The sequence below is a fragment of the Mchenga conophoros genome, linkage group LG5, assembly GCF_057382185.1.
Source record: "Mchenga conophoros isolate Kocher_MC1m ecotype Shallow Benthic linkage group LG5, M_conophoros_male_GT1.1, whole genome shotgun sequence".
NCBI classification, from domain to species: Eukaryota; Metazoa; Chordata; class Actinopteri; order Cichliformes; family Cichlidae; genus Mchenga; species Mchenga conophoros.
In genome coordinates, this window is record NC_140530.1 from 6,661,467 (window position 1) to 6,683,111 (window position 21,645).

General features: G+C 40.9%; 1 protein-coding gene across 9 annotated transcripts in view; it reads left to right on the top strand.

Moving 5' to 3' along the window:
• klhdc8a (kelch domain containing 8A) overlaps positions 1–21,645 on the top strand; it is a 90,912-nt gene that overhangs the window by 67,525 nt on the left and 1,742 nt on the right. For all 9 annotated transcript variants that reach the window (XM_085272957.1, XM_085272954.1, XM_085272952.1 and 6 more), the window contains 4 exons: positions 2,810–2,974; positions 3,053–3,271; positions 18,038–18,139; positions 18,749–18,897. In XM_085272957.1, the coding sequence (XP_085129083.1) occupies positions 2,810–2,974; positions 3,053–3,271; positions 18,038–18,139; positions 18,749–18,897 (635 nt within the window). The remainder of the gene's footprint in view (positions 1–2,809; positions 2,975–3,052; positions 3,272–18,037; positions 18,140–18,748; positions 18,898–21,645) is intronic.

Sequence of the window (21,645 nt, forward strand, 5' to 3'; positions counted from 1 at the left end):
GACCCAAAATGCAAAACTCACAGACACGGGGATGAACTCAAAAAATCACAGCTTTAATGCTGGAGAGGCAGAACGTAGGAAATACAAAACTAAACTGGGAAAACTAAATACAAAGCTCGCCAAGAGACACAGGGAGGAACACACACAACATGAGGGAGAACGCGACGCCGAACAGAGGGAGACGCAGACAGAAATACACAGAGGGTCAACGAGGAAAGTGGGAACACACGGGGAACACAGTTGACACAGATAACCATAACGAGACAGGGCGGGGTGAACAAAACACTGACGGGAGACGGGCAGAGTCAAACAGGAAGTACAGAGGTTCAGACAGGAGGAGAGAGCACGGGGAGAACACAGACATAACAGGTTGGGGAAAACATGGAATAAAACACGAAAGGGGACAAGGGCTCATGAATACATAGAGGGGCACACAGGGGGTGAGAGTCACAAAGGGAAAGCACACAGGGAACAACATAACAGGGCAACTCAGGAAACAGAACCTAAACAGGGAACGAAATACAAAAATACAAGAAACTAAGAATACTGGGCCCACATGGCCCAGGACCATGACAGTGTTTGTTTAAGACATTCGTGATAGCTGGAGGGTTTCAGCCCAGCTAATCCCTGGGGACATGAGACTGTTCCTTCAGAGTGTACACAGAGGGAGACAGATAACCATTCACACTCACATTGACACCTCCAGAAACTCTGCAGACTACTCAAATCTGACTCCGGTAGCACGTGGGTACAGTTTTATTACCCACAGGCTGGACACCACAGTAATTAGAACTTTTGCTTAACAGCAAAGCCGGCTGGGGCTTCACAGTTTGCATGAGTTCTCTGCGGGTACTCTGGCTTCCTCGCACATGCATTTCCAAAGATATGCACGTTAGGTTAACTGGCAATTTTAAGTCGACTGCAGGTCTGAATGAATATCATCAGTGTTTGGATGATGGATGTCCAGAGGCTCAGCTCAGGACAAATACGCTCTCCCTGAAACATACAATGAAACACAAACCCGTGAGAAACATCACTCACGTGCGGCTGTCTGATCACAGCTGTTTCACAGAAAATATGAATGCATTAGCATGTGGGCAAAAAATTAATCATGTTAAGTGAAACAAAGAAAGATACAGTTATATTTTTGAAACAATGGCTAAAATAACCACTCAACGTTCCATTTAAGACAAATTTAACCCAATTTTAGCCTTTGTAATGTGCACTGGTCATCATCAGCCAATCAAGGAAACATATCAAAGTTGCTAAGTGCATGAATGGGAATCAGTCACAGTTTGGTGAAGTTATCTTTTGAATAGGTTTTGGCTGGAGGTGATTGTTTTATGGCTGTATTGAGTTATATATGGTCTAAACTGATGTCTAATGTAGGCCGTTATTTATAGCGTTATTCAGACTAAACAACCCAGTTTTCAATGAGTAATTTGGGGTAAATAAAGGACAGAAAAACTATTTCCATCAATGTGTGGTGCTTGCTTGGTATTATTCCTGGTGTTGAGTGAGTCACACATATGCCAGGTCCATATGTATGATTGCCACCCTGAGCTCAGTTATACAATAGCTATCTGTCACCTTGTTAATCTCCCAATTGTCACGTTATCTATTGTCATCAGTGGAGAATAACTTTAGTCAAAATTAAAACCATACATTTTCTGTGCCCAAACTCTGAAATTTCATAGGAAATAAAAGAGTTATGGCTAATTTTATGTGCCTAAAAATGAGAGCAATAAAAACAAACAAGATGCATCCATCAAGAATTAACTGTGCAAAGTGTGAAGAAGATAATCAGAGTAGCTGCTCTCCAGTGTGAACTTCAGAACAACACTTGGGTGCACTTTAATTTTTACCAAAAAGTCGGCTCTGTGTTGCTGTCTGAAGTCATTGGAGCGATATTTGGGGGCTCTGATTTATTCCTACATTTTGCAGCTAGTATGACCGGTCTTCTCAGGGAGCTTCTCTATGACTCCGGTGCATCTGTCAGTGTCCGAGGGAACGCAGATAGATGCTGTATACACATAGACTTATTGGCTGTGTATGGGCTCCATTGTGCTCCCTCTATCTCCCTGACCACTTTTCGATCCTCTGCCCTTTGCTCGCACTTTCATCCCCCAGCTCATCCCGAGCAGCTGAAAAAGAGACAGATCGTCTGACAAAATAATCAATAATAGCAAATTAAAACAAATCTGGTATTTCTGAATGGAGCGTCAGCCACCACATTGACTAAATGATGCCATTTTTATTGACGTTTGTGGGATCGTTATTTTCTGGATATTTAATAATGAACTTGTGGTAATGAGACATTCTTTTCCCCAAATGAATATAAAGTGTTTTTGCAAACTTTCTTCCCCTCTTGTCACTAATGCAGATGCATTGAGGTTAGAATCTGAAGTCAAGTGGCTTTGTAAAGAAACACTTGACTAAAAATGCAGATTGCTTCCCTGCAGCTCTTTTCCTCTTCATTTTGACGATTAATGCTGCTTTTCTCACGCTTCGACACTCGCCTTCGCTTTCGATTCTTATGCTTGGGGTGTCATGCCAAAGTGCCAGACGTGGACTCTTGCATTTTTATTCTACTGCTGTACTTTCTGTCCTTCGTCTGTCAGATTTTCTTGCCTTGTCACAAGCTAACTTCTCATCCGTGTCTGCCTGTGGATGAGCAGATTTTTTAGCACTTCATGAAGTGCCCACAAGTTGTTTCCATCAGCTAGGATGCGGTGGAGAAGTGTAGCTCCACTTTTGTAATCATCGTGATATAATGTCTGAAATGTCCTGTCTCTGTGCATGTGTCTAGATGGCCGTGCTCTGGCTCTTGGGGGAATGTGTGCAGACCTGCTTCCCCGTAGTATCCTGCAGCAGTATGACCTTCGAAAGGACGTGTGGGCGCTACTTCCTTCCATGCCGACCCCACGCTACGATGCTAACACACATCTGCTTGGCAATAAGCTCTATGTGGCAGGTACTAACACACGAGCACAGCTATTATGTCTGCACTTTATTTGTCACTCTAGTAGACAACCTTTTTTTTACCCTTAAGGTGGCCGTCAGTGTAAGCGACCGTTAAAGGCCTTTGAGGTGTACGACACAGAGACGCGATCTTGGACTACGCTACCCATGATGCCATGCAAACGTTCCTATGGGGGTGTGATATGGGACCCAGCTGGCAGGCTGTGCCTGTTAGGAGGACTGCGGCAGGGTGGGGGACACCAAAGCTCCAAGTTCACCAAGAACGTCAATATTTTTGACACCAACCAAGGTACAGCGCTTAATGATTTTAACCTGTATGCTAGTTTTTAATTTGTTTTTCACATGTACAGTGGGGCAAAAAAGTATTTAGTCAGCCACCGATTGTGCAAGTTCCCCCACCTAAAATGATGACAGAGGTCAGTAATTTGCACCAGAGGTACACTTCAACTGTGAGAGACAGAATGTGAAAAAAAAATCCATGAATCCACATGGTAGGATTTGTAAAGAATTTATTTGTAAATCAGGGTGGAAAATAAGTATTTGGTCAATAACAAAAATACAACTCAATACTTTGTAACATAACCTTTGTTGGCAATAACAGAGGTCAAACGTTTACTATAGGTCTTTACCAGGTTTGCACACACAGTAGCTGGTATTTTGGCCCATTCCTCCATGCAGATCTTCTCGAGAGCAGTGATGTTTTGGGGCTGTCGCCGAGTAACACGGACTTTCAACTCCCGCCACAGATTTTCTATGGGGTTGAGGTCTGGAGACTGGCTAGGCCACTCCAGGACTTTCAAATGCTTCTTACGGAGCCACTCCTTTGTTGCCCGGGCGGTGTGTTTTGGATCATTGTCATGTTGGAAGACCCAGCCTCGTTTCATCTTCAAAGTTCTCACTGATGGAAGGAGGTTTTGGCTCAAAATCTCACGATACATGGCCCCATTCATTCTGTCCTTAACACGGATCAGTCGTCCTGTCCCCTTGGCAGAAAAACAGCCCCATAGCATGATGTTTCCACCCCCATGCTTCACAGTAGGTATGGTGTTCTTGGGATGCAACTCAGTATTCTTCTTCCTCCAAACACGACGAGTTGAGTTTATACCAAAAAGTTCTACTTTGGTTTCATCTGACCACATGACATTCTCCCAATCCTCTGCTGTATCATCCATGTGCTCTCTGACAAACTTCAGACGGGCCTGGACATGCACTGGCTTCAGCAGCGGAACACGTCTGGCACTGCGGGATTTGATTCCCTGCCGTTGTAGTGTGTTACTGATGGTGACCTTTGTTACTTTGGTCCCAGCTCTCTGCAGGTCATTCACCAGGTCCCCCCGTGTGGTTCTGGGATCTTTGCTCACCGTTCTCATGATCATTTTGACCCCACGGGATGAGATCTTGCGTGGAGCCCCAGATCGAGGGAGATTATCAGTGGTCTTGTATGTCTTCCATTTTCTGATGATTGCTCCCACAGTTGATTTTTTCACACCAAGCTGCTTGCCTATTGTAGATTCACTCTTCCCAGTCTGGTGCAGGTCTACAATACTTTTCCTGGTGTCCTTCGAAAGCTCTTTGGTCTTGGCCATGGCGGAGTTTGGAGTCTGACTGTTTGAGGCTGTGGACAGGTGTCTTTTATACAGATGATGAGTTCAAACAGGTGCCATTCATACAGGTAACGAGTGGGGGACAGAAAAGCTTCTTACAGAAGACGTTACAGGTCTGTGAGAGCCAGAGATTTTCCTTGTTTGAGGTGACCAAATACTTATTTTCCACCCTAATTTACGAATAAATTCTTTACAAATCCTACCATGTGAATTCATGGATTTTTTTTTCACATTCTGTCTCTCACAGTTGAAGTGTACCTCTGGTGCAAATTACTGACCTCTGTCATCATTTTAGGTGGGGGAACTTGCACAGTCGGTGGCTGACTAAATACTTTTTTGCCCCACTGTAGTAAAAGTAGAAAGAATTCTTGCCATATGCATATCAGGATTCATTGCATATCAGGACAGATAATCGTATTAGAACTGCACATCCAGAACACACCAGCTCAAGTTTGAATCTTTCACTAAACTTAAGCGGGGCTCAACTTCAGAGCTGAACAGAGAGCAAAACATGAAACAGATCTGAGGCGTTCAAAGGCAAGTATGCGTCATACTCTTTTACATGCAGCTCTGTATCCAAAACTTATCAGGTTGTGAAAGAATAATTCAACATTCTGCAAATTATACATATTTGCTTTCCTTCTGAGAGCCTGATGAAAAGTTCAGTGTTGAAATAGCAATTCCAATCTGTCCTCAAGTCCCTTCATTGCCTCCGTTATCATTTCCCTTATGCGTGCATAGAATGGATAAAAGAATTTTCTAACCTAAAAACATTTGACAGCTAAATGTGTGAAATCTCACGTTTGATTGAACCTAATGTCAAAATGACTATGACTGGGGGAAATATTTCTTAACGAACAACATTATATCAGAAATCTGTTAACTCCAGCTTGACAGCAAGACTCCTGCATGCAGTCACTGTGTCAAGCTAATGTTTGCCAAGAAATACTTCCAGCATGCTACTTCCTATAGTCATGTTTAAACCAATATGTTGTCATTCCAGAGCATCATTTACTACTGTTCTGTCAGCTGCAACTGGTGTCTCAGACAGACACACACACACACACACACACACACACACACACACACACACACACACACACACAGTAGGATTGGGCGATATGCACTATAGTCCAGTCATCCTGCTTTTTTGACTGACTGATAGAATTGCCACCAGGGCTCCAGAGGTTAATGTACGCCCACCAGGGTAGTGCTATCAACCCTCCATACGGCACACAATTGGGCTCAAAAGCTAAAAGACTCAGTAGTGTGCAGGTGAAGGAGCAACACACAAAAAATGAATGATTTAGCTTAACTGTAATTAGTTAGCATAAGTGGATGGATCTCAGCTGAACAGTTGAAACAGTGTTAAGTCACACATTTTCGGTCTTTACCCTTTTAGCTCACACCAGCAGTTCTACTAACTCATCCAGTCTTTTTGTGTGTGTTTAAAGTATCTCCTGTTTATCTGCTCCACTCTTTACTGTCCTCCCCACATACAGCAGAGATTTTCGCTGTCAAAAACACTCAGCAGGAAAAAAGTGAAGAAGAAATAAACAAGATCATCACATAATGCTGTAATTTAAATAACCTCCTCTTTTCTATCACTTGATGATAGAAAATGTTCACATCATTCTATTATTTAATGACACACACACTCGTTTTCATGTCTTAGTGAGGACAAAGAATTGACAAAACGCTTTCCTCAGCTCTATAGCCTAACCCTAACCACCAGAAATGAATGCTTAACCCTAACCTATTTGTAACCTAACCCTAAAACCATATTTTAGGCCTCAAAAATGCCTTCAAATTCATGAGAACTGGCATTTGATCCCCACAGTGACTGTTGGGCCCCCTAAGTATAGTGCCATTCCAATTTCTGGTTCTAAAAAAGACCCAAACACACACACACGCACACACACACACACGCACACACAGACTTACATCAATTTCAAGTCACGTAAAAGTCCAGGCAGGAGCGTGAAATAACACATTTTTCCTTCATAAACTTTTATTGCACTCAAACTATTTGAATTTCAGCACCATGGACAGCTCTAAAACACAACTGTTTGTAATGGTGAACCTACACAAATTCGGCTGCATGCACATGCAGGATATAGATCATATGTACACACACACACACACACACACACACACACACACACACAAGACTACTCCATGTAATCTGCAAATCCATTTGGGTTTTGATTAGTTTCTTTTGTTAGCTTAACAAATTGTTGTTGTTCTATTAAAACACAAAGTATAGAAATAAAGTTCTGTCAATCAGGCATTTTTGCTTTGTTTTATCCCAACGCTATAATTTATTCCGTCAGTCACTCTGACTGCCAAACTGTCACCAGACTTATATATATCGCACACAAAAGTAACATCAGTCTGTGAATGTCAGCGACCTGAGGAGAGTATCTGCTGGACTTTTGAACAGAGCCTCTTGGAAAATATGAACGTATCATAATTCATATTTTTGACCACACTCGTCTCCATTTACATGACCCTGCGTGCACTCTCATCTTCACACTGTCATTTCTTGCATTCTGTGATTATTGATGGCTTGTGTTTTTAAACATGAAGGCATAAAACAATGATTTCATTGCACTGCTAATGTACTTATATAAAATGTGAAATCGAAATTTAAACGCATGCAGTAATGCCTGCATGCTCTGGTTCAAAAATACTGCGCTGTGAAAGGGACACTTCAAATCCAACAACGAGTACATGTCCAGCTAATAGATCCAACCTGCAGTATTTATTTATTTATTTATTTAGTTATAGGTGGAAAAACTCCACAGCTGATCCTTTTATATACAGTTTCTATATAATTTCTTTGGATTTTTTCTTAACTCTCCTTTCGTGCTCTGCACATCTCTCAAAAGTTGCTGCAGTGATTTTAATGCCCAAACCAACTTTTACAGACAGGTAAGAGAGTGCAGACCGTCATTAGCGTTACAGCGGATTCCTTTGTCACGCGTTAGGTGATCGCTCAAACATCTCTCCCCACAGAAGGACAACGACCTCCAGACCAAATAACCCTCTCTGTGCCAGCCGTGATTTTAACACATGTAAGCGGTATTCCAGGAATCACTGACAGAAAGTTACATCGTTTTCAATGTATGTTCACAAACTTTTTATACAAACTTTAAATGAGGGATTGTTGCTTTTCTTATTATACTGCTTGTTGTTCAGCTGCCGCTCTTCATTGGCACTGGAATTATTGGCACCTCTTAATGCTCAAATAGCCTTCTACAGACAAGCAGCAAGACCCGTCTCTGCCTGTCTGTGAAACTTTCTTAGTGAATGCCATTGATGTGTTTTGTCCGTTAATAAAATTAATCACAAAAGATTTTCGATTTTTACATTATTGTTTTTAAAAGTATACAGTCCAGAATGTGTACTAAAACTGTGGTAATACATCTGCAAACTTTGTGACATCATTTTGAATTTCTAACAGAGTGTAACTTAAAAATATATAGAAGTAATTTTTACTTGGTGCAATGATCTGACAAACCAGAACATGCCTGGTTAGTTTATTTAGGTCACTCAGTCAGAGAAACCTTTTTTAGCGCACAGCTGAAAAGAATATCATTCTTTTTCTTTTATCTTGTGGTAACTGTGAGAGCATGTAATCTCCTCCTTGAAAGAAATTGACGGTTTCAGCTGAAACAACAAAAACTGAATATCAGGAAAACCATAAATTTATAGAATTCACATAGTATGGATGGCATTTTTTGGTAGTCTTCTAATGTCCCGTTTTCGCAAAGGCACCATGAGGTTGTGTCACGGCTGCCGAGGCGAGCCGTGTGGAATAAATGAGGATCCAGTCGCAGGCAGTCGTAGAGGAGTGAAGGTGATTTATTGAACACAAAAGAATGTGGACAAACAGCAAACGGGGCTCGAACTAAACTAAACTGGGAAACAACTAAACTACAGAGCACAAACCTGAATGAAAACGAGCAGAGGAGGATGACGATGAACAACAGGGAGAAGACACGGTGGATACACAGACTGACACTGAGTAATACAGACGAACCGGCAACAGGCAGGAGAACACACAGGGCTTAAATACACACACCAGTAATCAGGGGATGAGAGACAGGAGGGCAACACAGCTGGGAGGAATCTGGGCTGACGGGACAGGGGAAACGTAAACTGATCACACTCACATACGACACGGACCTTCACAATAAAACAGGAAACTCAGATACATGGAACCAGACAAGACATTGAACTAAACAGACAGATTCACAAACAGATGGGGTGACACCATAGACAGAGACACAGACTCAAAGGCAGACCAAATATAACACACAGAACTCAAACAATAATAATCATCATCATCATCATAAACTAGAAAATGATAACTAAAAGCGCTGGGTCACCGAGCCAGGACCATGACAGGTTGTTTCTATTTGCTCAATCAAACTCTGCCCAAAAAGCTGTCCTACGCATATCTATCACAATAACGCTGGTTGAATACACTTTAATTTGTATGGTTGGTTAAAACAGAGCTTGAAAAAAACATTCCCCTCTAAGATACAAGAACGGGACTGAAAATCCTTTACAAAGCAGCCAGTGTCCAAAGAAACACCTTCATAAAGCCTGTCTCAGAATTAATTAACCTCTACGTCTGCACATCTGTGTATTTAATTTTCTTTTAAATTGCATCTATTTATTAGATTATATTGAAATGGATGAATGAAGAACTGTTTACTGGAAATAGTTTTGATGATCTGCAAATGATGATGCCCAAATTGACTGTGAAGTTTTATCCATTTATTTTACATTTTCAAAACTTGAATCAAAGTTTTTATATTTTAATCGGTGAAGAGGTTTACAACAAAACCTAGCAAAAGAATATGAAATTCAATTCAGTTTTATTTATATCGCTCCAAATCAAAACAGTGGCCTTAATGCGCTTTATATATATATTAGGTAGACTCTAGAATTATACTGAGTAAACCATCTATAGCTAACTTTTCTAGTCTGCAACTGAGTGAAACGACGTATTTAAAGTGGAAAGTAGATAAGAGGACAGACTCCCAGTGGCTGACTGCTAGCTGACAACTAACAGTCAGGCGGTATCTGTCTATTAAAGTAATTCATTACACTACTCACTTATTTCCACATTGCACTCTCATATAATGAAGAGTTAATAATATAAACCCAATGCTACAGTCCCAAACGCTAACACAAATCCCTATCCTAATGAGGACACATAGGATATTTTATAGTGTCTACAGAAAACCAGTGAAAGCCGTTGAAGGCAGAACACACAGACTTTGAAGGTTCCGGCTCCTAGGCTCAATTTAGTATTCGCTCAGCTTTAACATTCTTCTGGGATCTTTGTTAGCTTTGTGTTATCATGCTGTTTGTCCTCCCTGCACACAAACTGAAATCAGCTGATTGCAGCTAATTTCTGGAGGACCTCTGTGTCACAATTAAAATAATGGTAGCTGTAATGTAATTCAGTTACTTCGATACAGTAACTTGTTACATTACTGCATTACTGAAAAATGTAATGCATTCAAACATTACCTTCCATCCATCCTTCTACTCTCATTTCCTGTCTTTATTTTGCTTTTCAAAAAAGAAAAGAAATGCTAATTCCTACAGAGCACAATGAAGACTGGAGGACTGAGCACCGCTTGACTTCAACTTGATACGTGAGGGATGTTTTCATAGCACTCAGAGGTTTCATCAAGTCTTCTACCCAAAAATAAAAGTCATTATCTCGTTTTTGCAATTGCGTCCCTCTTCAATTAGACCCTGCTCTCTTACAAAGCAGTGATTAACATCAACCTCACCGTGCAGATAGCTGGTTTCTTTCCTTGCTTAATGCTGTGCACACTCCATGTCCCTAAACACAGTGACATGACTTATCCCTCTATCCAGCAAAGGCACCCCAGAGTAACAGGTGAACAAATTGAGAAGAGACCGGAAGGAGAAAAGGGAGAAGAAAAATCAATAAGTCATTTTAGACAGCTGGAAAAGTGGTCACACTTTGGGATCGGTCGAATGAAAGCCAAATAAAGCAGAACATGGGCGTGATAATGTTAATGTATGATAATGGGGAGAAAGTTTGCCTTATGTGTGACAGATAGAAGAGGAAAGATGAAAATAAAATAACTTCCAACACACGCAAACGCTTGATACTGATCCAGGCAGACGTGCGTGCATGCACACACACACACACACACGCACGCACACACACACACACACACACACACACACACACACACACACAGCCATACCCCGTTTCTCCAATCTAATTTTGGTGGAGATGAGATGGGAGATGAGCTGCTGAGGGAGGGTTGGGGATGAGAAGCACTTTAAATTACAAGATCCAGAAACAGATTGCTTTATCATCCATCTGCAGCAGTATCTCTCCACACATACACACACACCATGCAATCTGCTGTCACACAGTGATATTGTATTACTGTTCCATTTCATATTGCCAGTATTAAGACACACGCCTGTTAGCGAATGTTGCAATGTGGGCAAGACGCAACAAGTACAAAGGAAATGCAAAGAACGAAGCAGTGGCAAGAAAATTGCCTGAAAATGACACATTTTGGTTTTAGAAAAAATATTTAAGGTGTCAGTTCACACCTATGGGCAATTTAGAGTTTCCAATTAACCTATCCCCACTAACTGCATGTCTTTGGACTGTGGGACGAAGCCGGAGCACCTGGAGAGAATCCATGCAAATATGGGGAGAACATGCAAACTCCACACAAAAAGACCCCGTCCTGATGGTGGAGTTGAACTCAGGACCCTCTTGCTGTGAGGCAACCATGCTGCCTGAGTAATGTTGCACCCAAATTACTCAGGAAATATTTTTCCCACTTTCTTCAAGTGGTAACTCCTGATATGGACAGTTTATTTTTTCGAAGTTTAGGTTTTTTCATGTTTTTTTGTTTAGTTTCCAAAGTAGTTGATTTCAGTGTTGTGCACCACACAAAGAAAATTCCGTTCATCTCACTTTAACAGTGTTGTTAAGGGTAAAGGCCCAGGCTCATGTCTTAGAAACTGGACAAAAAGCTGTTTAAATATTTTGCAAGGGTCCTGGAGCTACTGGAGCAATTTCTCATGGAATTCAACTTGAAAAATATCCTCTAACTTAAGTTTATGTAGCATTCTTACAATCCCTGCTTGTGAGGTGATACTTGGCTGCAGAGCTGCTGGTGTTTGAACTTCAGCAGAGATGTGCTGAGGTGAGGTGCAGCTGATGATGGCGAGCTATCGGAGATCGTTTAACAGCAGCTCTGTGAAACAGAATTGTTCAAATAAATGATTTGTGCAAAGATACGCTAAACTAAAGGTGACAAACTCTGAGACTAACTCTTGAGGATGATTGGTTAAACATCCATTCCAAGATGCAATTAAAAATATCCAGATACCTTACAGAAACAAGACAATTTCCCAAAGAATTCCAGTCACCCTCCTGTCATCAGCTGCTAATACGAACCTGGACCCCATTTTGCCTTTAGGGCTCTCTTGCTGTGAGGCAACAGTCTTAACCACTGTGCAACCCAGTGAGGCTAACATGTTTTTTAAAACCTATTAATAAGCAAAACATTTTTACAGTATGTAACAGAATGATGAGCAGATGCCTCTCCAGTACGTTCTTTATACTATAGATGGACCCCAACGTTACAATCTAGAACTGCAGCAGGTTGTGGTAGTGCTTCTCCTGCTGTGCATTCCCACTGAGCTCCAGCATTGGTCCCCTATTAACAGTGGCTCTCCAAAGGAAAAGAATGACTTCAGTCCAACACAAGGAACATTAACAGTACCAACCTGAATCTCATGTCTCCCTACTTTGGACGATGTAGAACTAGCTGGTTAGCAGCGACTGAGCTTTCAAAACAGTTTGTTGCCCGGTGGTAAATCAGTAGTGTTGTTGTGCTGGATGACTCGAGTCATCTTTCTTGTTTTTTTGCTTAATATGACTTTGGTCAAATCCCGAGAGATTTAGCTTTAGAGAAAGAGAGTGAGTGAAAATAAAAGAGAGAGATGAGTGGCGGTGGTTAAGCAAGCTAGAAAGTGAACAGAGAGAGAGAGAGTGATGTTAACAAAAAAAAGTGATGAAATTGGAGAACAGAAAAAGAGATGCAGACAGCTGAGATTTAATGTGATTGTTATGTTTTTATAATCCTGCTTGTAAACACAGTTGTCACTACGTCAGTTGACTAATTTGTCTAATCTTTACGGATCTTCACTGCAGTAGAAATGCAGACATACGAGAACCTGAAGGGAAAAAGTTACTTTGGGTGGAAAAACAACATCTGTGGGCTTCTCAGCCTGCATATGAACCATCCAATCAGCTTTTCAGCTTCAGCTTTATTTATATCACATCAGTTGACAACAACTTTGTAAGGTGCCTGTTCACTTGGCAATGGTGGGGAGGAAGAACTCTCATTTAAAAGGAACTGAACCAAGGTCAGGGAGGCTCAGCCATCTGCCATGGGTCAGTTAGAACGGTGAGGAGAGACGGTGGAAGGAGACAGAAAAGAGGGCATAAAAAAACTGAGATTAATATTTCTAGTAGTAGTAGGTGTGGCCTACACCTTTTTCTATGTTTGTTTGATTCCTACTGTCACTTATAAAATGTTATTAAATAATACAGTTTATATAACAACGCTAAAACATTCTGGATGTCTTTGAATTAAAGTAGTTTGCATACTAATTGCAATTTATATTCTGACTACACTCTAGCCTTGTGTGTATAGTATTTTGTATTGAATTTTATTTTATTTTTTGTTTAGTTTAGTTATTTATTTTCATTTATTTGTGTGTGGGGAACTCATAAAGTAAAAATGTCATTGCTAAGCACCACTGCTGTGCGGCATACATGACAATAAACCTCTTGATTCTTCCTAAATTAACCAAATAATAAGTCGAGATTTGTGCTTGAGTCTTCACCAATGGTAAAAGTTTAAATCTTCAGTAAGCACAAAAGCTGTGAGCTACAGATAAACCTCAGCTGGTGTTTCAGTGTGATTGAAAATTTCAAATTCAGTTGCTTTTCTGTTACAAACCTTCAGCTGGAATAATGAATTCTGCTGCTTTTACTGCATCTAACAAAGCAGCACTTTCCTTTGTTCTGCTAAAGCTCGTACAGCTCAGGCAACATGAACAATAACCACAAATGATGCAGTCCCCCCCGAGACCTACTTATAACAAACGAACTCCCATGTTGTGACTGTGATTTATGTCCCGCTTGAGATAATTTAAAAAAACAGAAGGGACTAAAACATAACAAAGCAGATGGAATGAAGCAGAAATGAGAATAGAGCAAATGTGGACTGGCTTCTTAGACCAGCTTGTAATTATTAGAAATGACAGAACATCATAGTGAGATACATTCTGTCCAAAAGGATCATCTGTGCGGTCAGCAGTCTGTAAGATTTCAAACGTGACATACCCAAGCTATCAAAGAGCGAGAACCAATCACCATCCCTTTCTAGTTTTAATCATGAGGGACAATTACAGAGGAGAGCCACAGACGAAATTACCACCACACAGACTACAAAGCCCAGTCTTCAGAGAATCGCTTCATCTCCTTCATTCCATTGTCTCGCTCTCTCTCTATCTGAAATCCTCTCTCTGTGTTTTCTCTCTCGTTCTCGCCTCTTTATTCTCCTCTGCAGTCTCCCACCAGAGGAGAATAATGCATGCTGGTGTTTTCCCCGCATCCTACAAAGAAAATCTTGGCGTGAAGACTTGTGTAATCCCTCCAAAGCAAATAGGAACGAGGCCTGCAGTTGCAGCTCAGTCTCAAAGGATTGAACCACAAGTCTGTAGAAGGATGTGTTGACACAGCTGTAATTTAAAGACAAAAACCCAGCCTGCAACACTGTAAGCACTCTTTGAAAATCAGCTATTACTGTCTGAATTCTTTCTAGATTGATGCCTGTTTTTATGAATACAAATATAGAAGAAAACATCAAAGACGAGGTTATAGAACTGACCTTTTGTAATGAAGTCTTTAACAGACGATGTAGTGCAGTGACGAGAGATATTTTTATTCAACCGCTAAAAATAAAAAGCAGACACAGGAAATGCACTGTGCTCTGAAGTGGCTCGTTTTGTAAAGACGATTTACATATCACTACATGAGATTGTTTTGCTGTCATACAGCACTTTTGTTATATAATATTTCAAAATACATCCTACAAAAATGACCCAGTATTACTGGACTAAATTACCATCAATTCCCAAAATAACTAATCTTCTTAAGGTTTAGTTTAATCAAAAGACTCTGTTGCTGCAGCTTAAATGTCGATGATTCAGAGCATACATCCAGAATCTTTCACAATGCAAAAATCAAGCAGTTTTTAGATATTGCTTTGGACAATTTCTGGTGAATCAGGTCAGGATATTTTCCACAACTGTCCTTTCTCACATGCAGCAAACAGCAGGAAATAATCTGCTTGAGATGTCTTTGCACTGGTAGGGTTGGTACAATACTAGAATATCAAACCCAGTACCAACACTTAAACTACTTGATGCCATTTTGACACCACGGGGGAAGAATGTTTTTTCTTAATACAAAGATAAAAATAGTACTAGTCTGGATGTTATATGGCATTTTTCTACTTTCGTGGAGGACTCAAAGCACTTTTTACACCATGCCTCGTTCACCCATTCATACAAGCACTTTTTTTTATGCCTAAGTGTTGTCGATCTAACGTTCACACTTCAATGATCGAAGAGCAACTTTGGGTTAGTTTCTTGGCTGAGGATTCTCTGGCATGCTGCCACAGAGCAGCCAGGAATCAAACCACCAACTTTCCAATCACTGGATGACCTGCTCGACCTCCTGAATACAGCCAAACCACCAATAACAACAATGTCAGTCACAGGACTGTACTTAAGTTGTCTGACATAGTGCCAAAAAATACAGTAACATAAGTACAGCCCAAAAGAATAAAATGAAATAACAACAAATTGAAAACAATATTGTGAGGTTGTCAGAGGTTGTCCCGCGCTCGTCATGTCTCATTGCTGATCAAATAGAGTTGGTAAGGCTGTCGTTAGTGGCTGGGAGAGTTTTTCCTGCCTCAGTCACACTGTAGACACATATAACTGTATTATCCTGTTTAATGAACACCGTCTATTAATCGTACTACTTTAATAATAATAGATTGCTATTGTGACTGTCAGTAATTGCTGGCTACTGTTTATGTGTTTGTATGTCAGCTGGAGGAGGCAGAGGCGCCACTCTTGATATCAATACTGTTGCAAATAAGTATTTAATCCAGTAGCTGTTTTTAGTCGCTATGAGTACCTGAGTATCAATGGTTTCAGCAAGAAAGCTCAGTCAGACTATTGAAATTTGCACTGACTTTGTACTGTAGAGCTGGAACACTAAAGCTCCATTAACATCTGATCCAAGTCTGTTGGACATTAGTGTTATGAAATGACTCACATACAGCCTTAAAGCTGTGATTGTGTGTGAACATTTTTTAACAAGCAATTTGATAATAAGCGACATAAAGAAGCTAAAGCTTATCTGCTTATTATGCATCACATTATTCAACATTACAACCATGTTTTGGTGGTCTAACCTGATTCCTAACTATAAATAACTTCTGGGTTTTTTTGAATTGCACAGATGATGTTCAACACCAAGACAGGATTTTTTTGCTATGGAGAAAACAGAACAGAGTGGACGGCCAGCTGTGATCTCTGCTCTGTTCCCTTTAGTTTAACTTAACCAGGCTGGAAAGAGAAGCACGGCTCTTCATTACACACTGCTGCAACACACAGCAAGACTCACCATCTGGCTTCTTATCTCGTTTTCATTCTCTACCTCTGTTTGTCGCTCTCGACCTTGTCTCTACCTCTTAAAAAGATTGAGTAGGAAGAAAGGGAGAGAGAGAGAAAGGAGAAAGAAAAATGGTAGGAACAAGGCAATGCGGAAGAGAAGGTAAAGAAGGAGAATGGGGGGAAAAACAAGTGCAAAGAAAAAGCAGAGAGAGAAGAAAGGTGAGATAGACAAAGATAAAGTGTAAGACATTCCTTTTCTCTCCTGTTCTGTCTCTATCTTTTTAATTCTCCCTCGCTTTCCTTCACTCCCTAATGAAGTTATCTGTCTTCCTCTGTCACGATTTTCTCCTGTCTGGGTTTTCTTCAGATAAACAAAGCTTGGCAGCAACAAAGACTGAAAGTAAAATGAGAAGTTTTTGCAGAATCTGTTGGGGAAAGAGAAACATTGTTTTCAGGGCTGAATTTCCATTTCCTGTTACTATCAACTACACATTTTATCATCGTGAGTGCCGCAGATGTCACTTCCCCGTGACAACCACATCAGACAGCACTGAAGAAAACACTGTCCGTCTTAAGTTTTGGTGATTAAGGAGATTAAATTATAAAGTCTTTCCCACCTGTCTGATGATTTTAATGTTGTTACCAATATTTTAGGATTAAAGCTGCCAATAGCTGTTTGATGGTGGATAAGAATTAGCGCTCAATTAACCCTGCACCTGCGTTCAATTCCCAGCAGTGAGGCTTCAGTTTTGAATGCAGTGGTGTTATTGACACAATCAAACAAATGTGTCCAAAATGCTGACTTTAAGTCATTTGATTACATGTAATTTTGTTACACAAGTAATAGGTGTTAAATTTAAAAAGGATCTGGTTAAATGGTCTGAATGGTTAGTATACATTCAGATCATACCAACCACAATTATAAATATATGTGTAGATGGTAAATGGACTGATTCTTATATAGCGCTTTTCTACTCACTGCATGCCATATCACTGTTTTCAGTGCCTTCCGACTAACATTCATACTCCGATGGAAGCATTGGAGAGCAACTTGGGGTTAGTTTCTTGCCCAAGGATATTTGGCATACAGGCAGGGAGCTAGGGATGTACCCACCAATGTTCCAATCAGCAGATGACCTGCTCCACCAACCTCCTGAGCTACAGCCCGATAAGGCCTCCTAGATGCACTGAGGACTGAAACAGAACAAAGTCTCCCAGCAACTTGAAAGCTTGGCAACGTACCTTACCAGCTCTGCAGTGAAATATGATGATATGACGGCTATGACAATGTTTCCGGCAGCGTCAGCCCAAATGATAAATGTTTTTTCTTGTTGACTTTTTCAGTGTCCTAACACACATTCAACTAGACTCCCTCCCAACATTATTTTGACCCTCCTTTTCTCCCTTCCTGTACTTTGAATTCGTTATAACCTTTTTCTGTCCTTGTTGCCTGTGTGTGTGCGATCCTTGTCCTGGCTGCAGCTGCCTTGTGGGTGACCTGTTTGGGTAGGTCATCCTCTGAAAACTCAGCAGCATCCTATCTCGCTGAAGGTGGACTACGGTGCCACCAGACTTCACCTCATCTACTTTATGAGCTTGTGCACACACACAAACATGCTCACCCCAGCTGTCGCTTGTTATCCTTTCCCTTTTTTCAGGCACCTGGCTGAAGTCAGAGGAGACAGTGGCGATGAAAACAAAGAGAGCTGACTTTGCTGCTGCCTTCCTGCGTGGACGGATGGTGGTCGCAGGAGGACTTGGTAAGAGAGATGAACTGCAAACTAATTTCTGCTGATCAGCTTGATTGAAAAACCTACACACAAGGACTTGATGATTTGTAATCACTTTTTACTGCCTGAACACTTTGGATTGCTGGGCTTTAGATAGTCTGAATAAATTATCAGTGGCAGTTTTGTTAACTAAGCAAAATCCTGAAACTTCTCTGTAAACATGAGCTTCCCCTGAGAAATCTCCTGCACACCAGCAAGTATAACAAGGCCTCACAAGCAAGTTCAAACATTTGATACATTTTACTGTAACAATCAAGAGAAGATTATTATCTCCATTTGCAGTAAAGTATACTGTAATTTATACTGGCATAGCTCTCTCGTGGGACCTCCATGCCCTTCCACATGCATACATGAAAAGCCAAATACCAGGACAGCAGTAAGAAGATCCCAACACAGTACAGAGCAGCCATCAGTGACACAGATAAGACATTCAGTCAGAAACAGAATGAAAGGACATGTTGGGATGGACGTGGGTTGCAGACTAAATACATTTTAGTCTTAGCTTTGTAAACTGGATGTATAGAGGACTAGAATAAAGCATAGAGATTATTAGCTGAGCTGTTCTTCTCCATTCTTTAGGTCATGAGCCTTCAGCACTAGACACTGTGGAGGCCTTTCATGCTCAGAAGAAGAAGTGGGAAAGGTTGGCTCCAATGAACTTCCCCAGATGTTCCGCTTCTTTTATCGTCATCAGAGACCGCCTCCTGGTAGTGGGAGGAGTCAACCAGGTACACATGGACTTAGTATAAGTGGAAGGGTTATGTATAGTCTGTAGAGTAAACCAGAGAATAGTTGCATTACCTCACCGCTGAACAATCAGGACAGCTGTTGGTATCCATAGTGACAGATGCTGTCTCTCATAAGCAACCCACAGTTCACCTGTTTATTTGTTTCTAAACCTCAGCAAGCAGCTGTGATTTCATGCCGAGCGGCACTCTGTGGTGAAGGACTAGTGAGTAATACGTTCTGAAAAGGACCTTAACAGTCTGACTACCTGCTCACTGCACATCTGTCCCATTGAGATAGAGCCTCTGCTGATCTGAGCCTGCTTTACACAAAATAGCTGTAAGTGGGCTGAAAATAACATCCCCGCTCACACTGGTATTATTAGCAGATTCCCTATCCAGTTAAAAAGATCTTTATTTGCATTTCCATGCATTCTTCTTCTTGTCAAAACTTGGTGACTACATTACCCACAATGCAGCCATATTTTTTTTGCTTTTCCTGCTCCAGTGGCATCACCTGAGGACATTTGTCAGACTTCACGCAGCTCCCTCTGGGACCTCAAATGACTTTTTACAAAGTTTTTCCACACATGCAGTAGTACTCCTTGTTACCTGTAAACAGACTTTGATGTGTAAAAGCTCTGGAGTTTCCCTTCGAGCGCACTTTATAAAAAGCCTTTTTTGAAGTAATGTGAACAGAAAAACAAGCAGATCTCTGTTGTGTGTCAGGTTCTGAATTCAAACAGCAGCAAAAGCTCCCCTGGCAGGAACTCCACTGCTTAAATAGTGAAAGCAGAATTATACTATTTAATATCAGGTTCATAGTGAACGAGCTCACTGCCTTAGAGGCCTAGAGACCAGCCAAATAAAATCCCTCATCTGATTGCTTTGGTTGTTATAAGACTGCAGTGTTAACTTGTAGTTTGCATGAAAGATGCAGACCGGACTCACCTTTTACTCTTCAAGCTGTATTGGAACTTGAAGATGTTTGACACACGACGGAATCTGTTTACTTCAGTGTAAAAGTAACAAAGCAAAACCAACATTTTTCACTGCAGATCATTTATCTGAATTTCAGGAGCTGGGCTGCCCTCCAAACACTCTACTTCGAATGATGCATCTATTAATTAACGTCCATTTATTTTTGTTTCACTGCTCCATCCTCCCTCCCCCTCTTCTCCGATGTCACCATCTCAGAGGTATTGGAGGATTTGTCATCCACATTTGGGGTTGGGATCCTCGGTAGTGAAAAGGTTGACCCACCTCTAGGCCTGTGTGACCGGGGCCTAACTCTGTATTTAACAAGGAAAAGGTTTCGTTTTCAAACACCACAAATCTATTAACCGCAGCATGCATTTAAATGTAGTTTTAATTTAGCGGTGTTATATTACATCACGTACTCCACTAGTATTTATTTGACTTTTAAATAATCTGTCTGAGAATATATGTAGACTCCAAATCATTCAACCTCTGTTAATATGAGTAAGAAAATAGTATTAGCTGATAATAAGCAAATGTACACTGCACATTAATGGGAACCATTTGTCAGTGGAGCAGATTGTGAGATTCAGTATTCAGCATTTTTCCAATTATTTCCAATTAAACAGCAGTGCAGTGTTTTTCCTGCGTAGAGAAAGACCTAAAAGATGTTTTAGCAGAACAAAAAACACCAACAGTTTTTTTTAATAACCAGTTTTTTAAATCGTACTCTTGATGTATTCCAGTATAAAAGACAGCGAGACACATAGAACTGTTAAATAAAGTAATACACTCACTGATCGACGCAAAATGACTGACTTGCATGTGCAGTCACGCTCCCGCCAGCCCCATCGGAAGGCTGAGTCCGATCTGGAAAAAGGCCACAGTATTACTTCTATTTACCTTTAAAATAAGTCCATCTCTTGCTTTGTCTGTGGTCCTGAGCAGTAACCTGCTCTGTAAAAGCAGCTCCAATTCACGAGTGATAGCCTGTCAACACTGAAGTGGACCGCGCTACCAGCAGGCTAGGAGGAGCGGACATGTCCGCTGAAGGTAGTAAGTTTATTTCAGGTGAGGGAGGAGGAGGGTCAGGTAGCAGTCAATAACAAATTTATAGTCAACACAGTCGTATCTATTTTTATGCCCAGTTTCCAGGTTACGCTTGGAAAAGGTTGGACTCAGAATGGCATGGTAGGTACAGACATTGATCAGTTTTGACCATTTGATTAAATCCTGGATGGAGGAGATAGGATCTGGAAAGAGTACATTTAATAAACATAGCATCACTAAATGGAAAAGGGGCACATTATGTCAGTGAAGGCAGGCCGACAACAGCAGAGCCACATCATCAGCACTTTCATACCTGCAGTCCAAGCTGCACCATCTGCTGGCAAGAACGAGCGACGCTTCAGTAGCAGCACATACACAAAGTTCAAGCCAGCATCATATATGCTTTCAACTGTTTCAACAGTCCGTGTATCACCAAATCTGATGAGGAGCTTCAGTCAAAGTCAAAAAGACTTTATTTATCCCCAAGGGGCAATGTAAAGTCCTGTCCTCTTCTACGTACTGAAGGTTTAGATTTAAATGTATGCTTCCAATTCAGTTAATAGATGAAGAGATTGACAATGAAACAACACAACAGCACAAGTGCTTCATACACAGTCACAGAAATAAGCAATAAATACTCCTTAGACTGGCTGACGCAACTCACTAAAACAGCAGCACATATCTTAGCTAGTTTTTGTTTATTTTCTTCATTTTTAGTGTTTT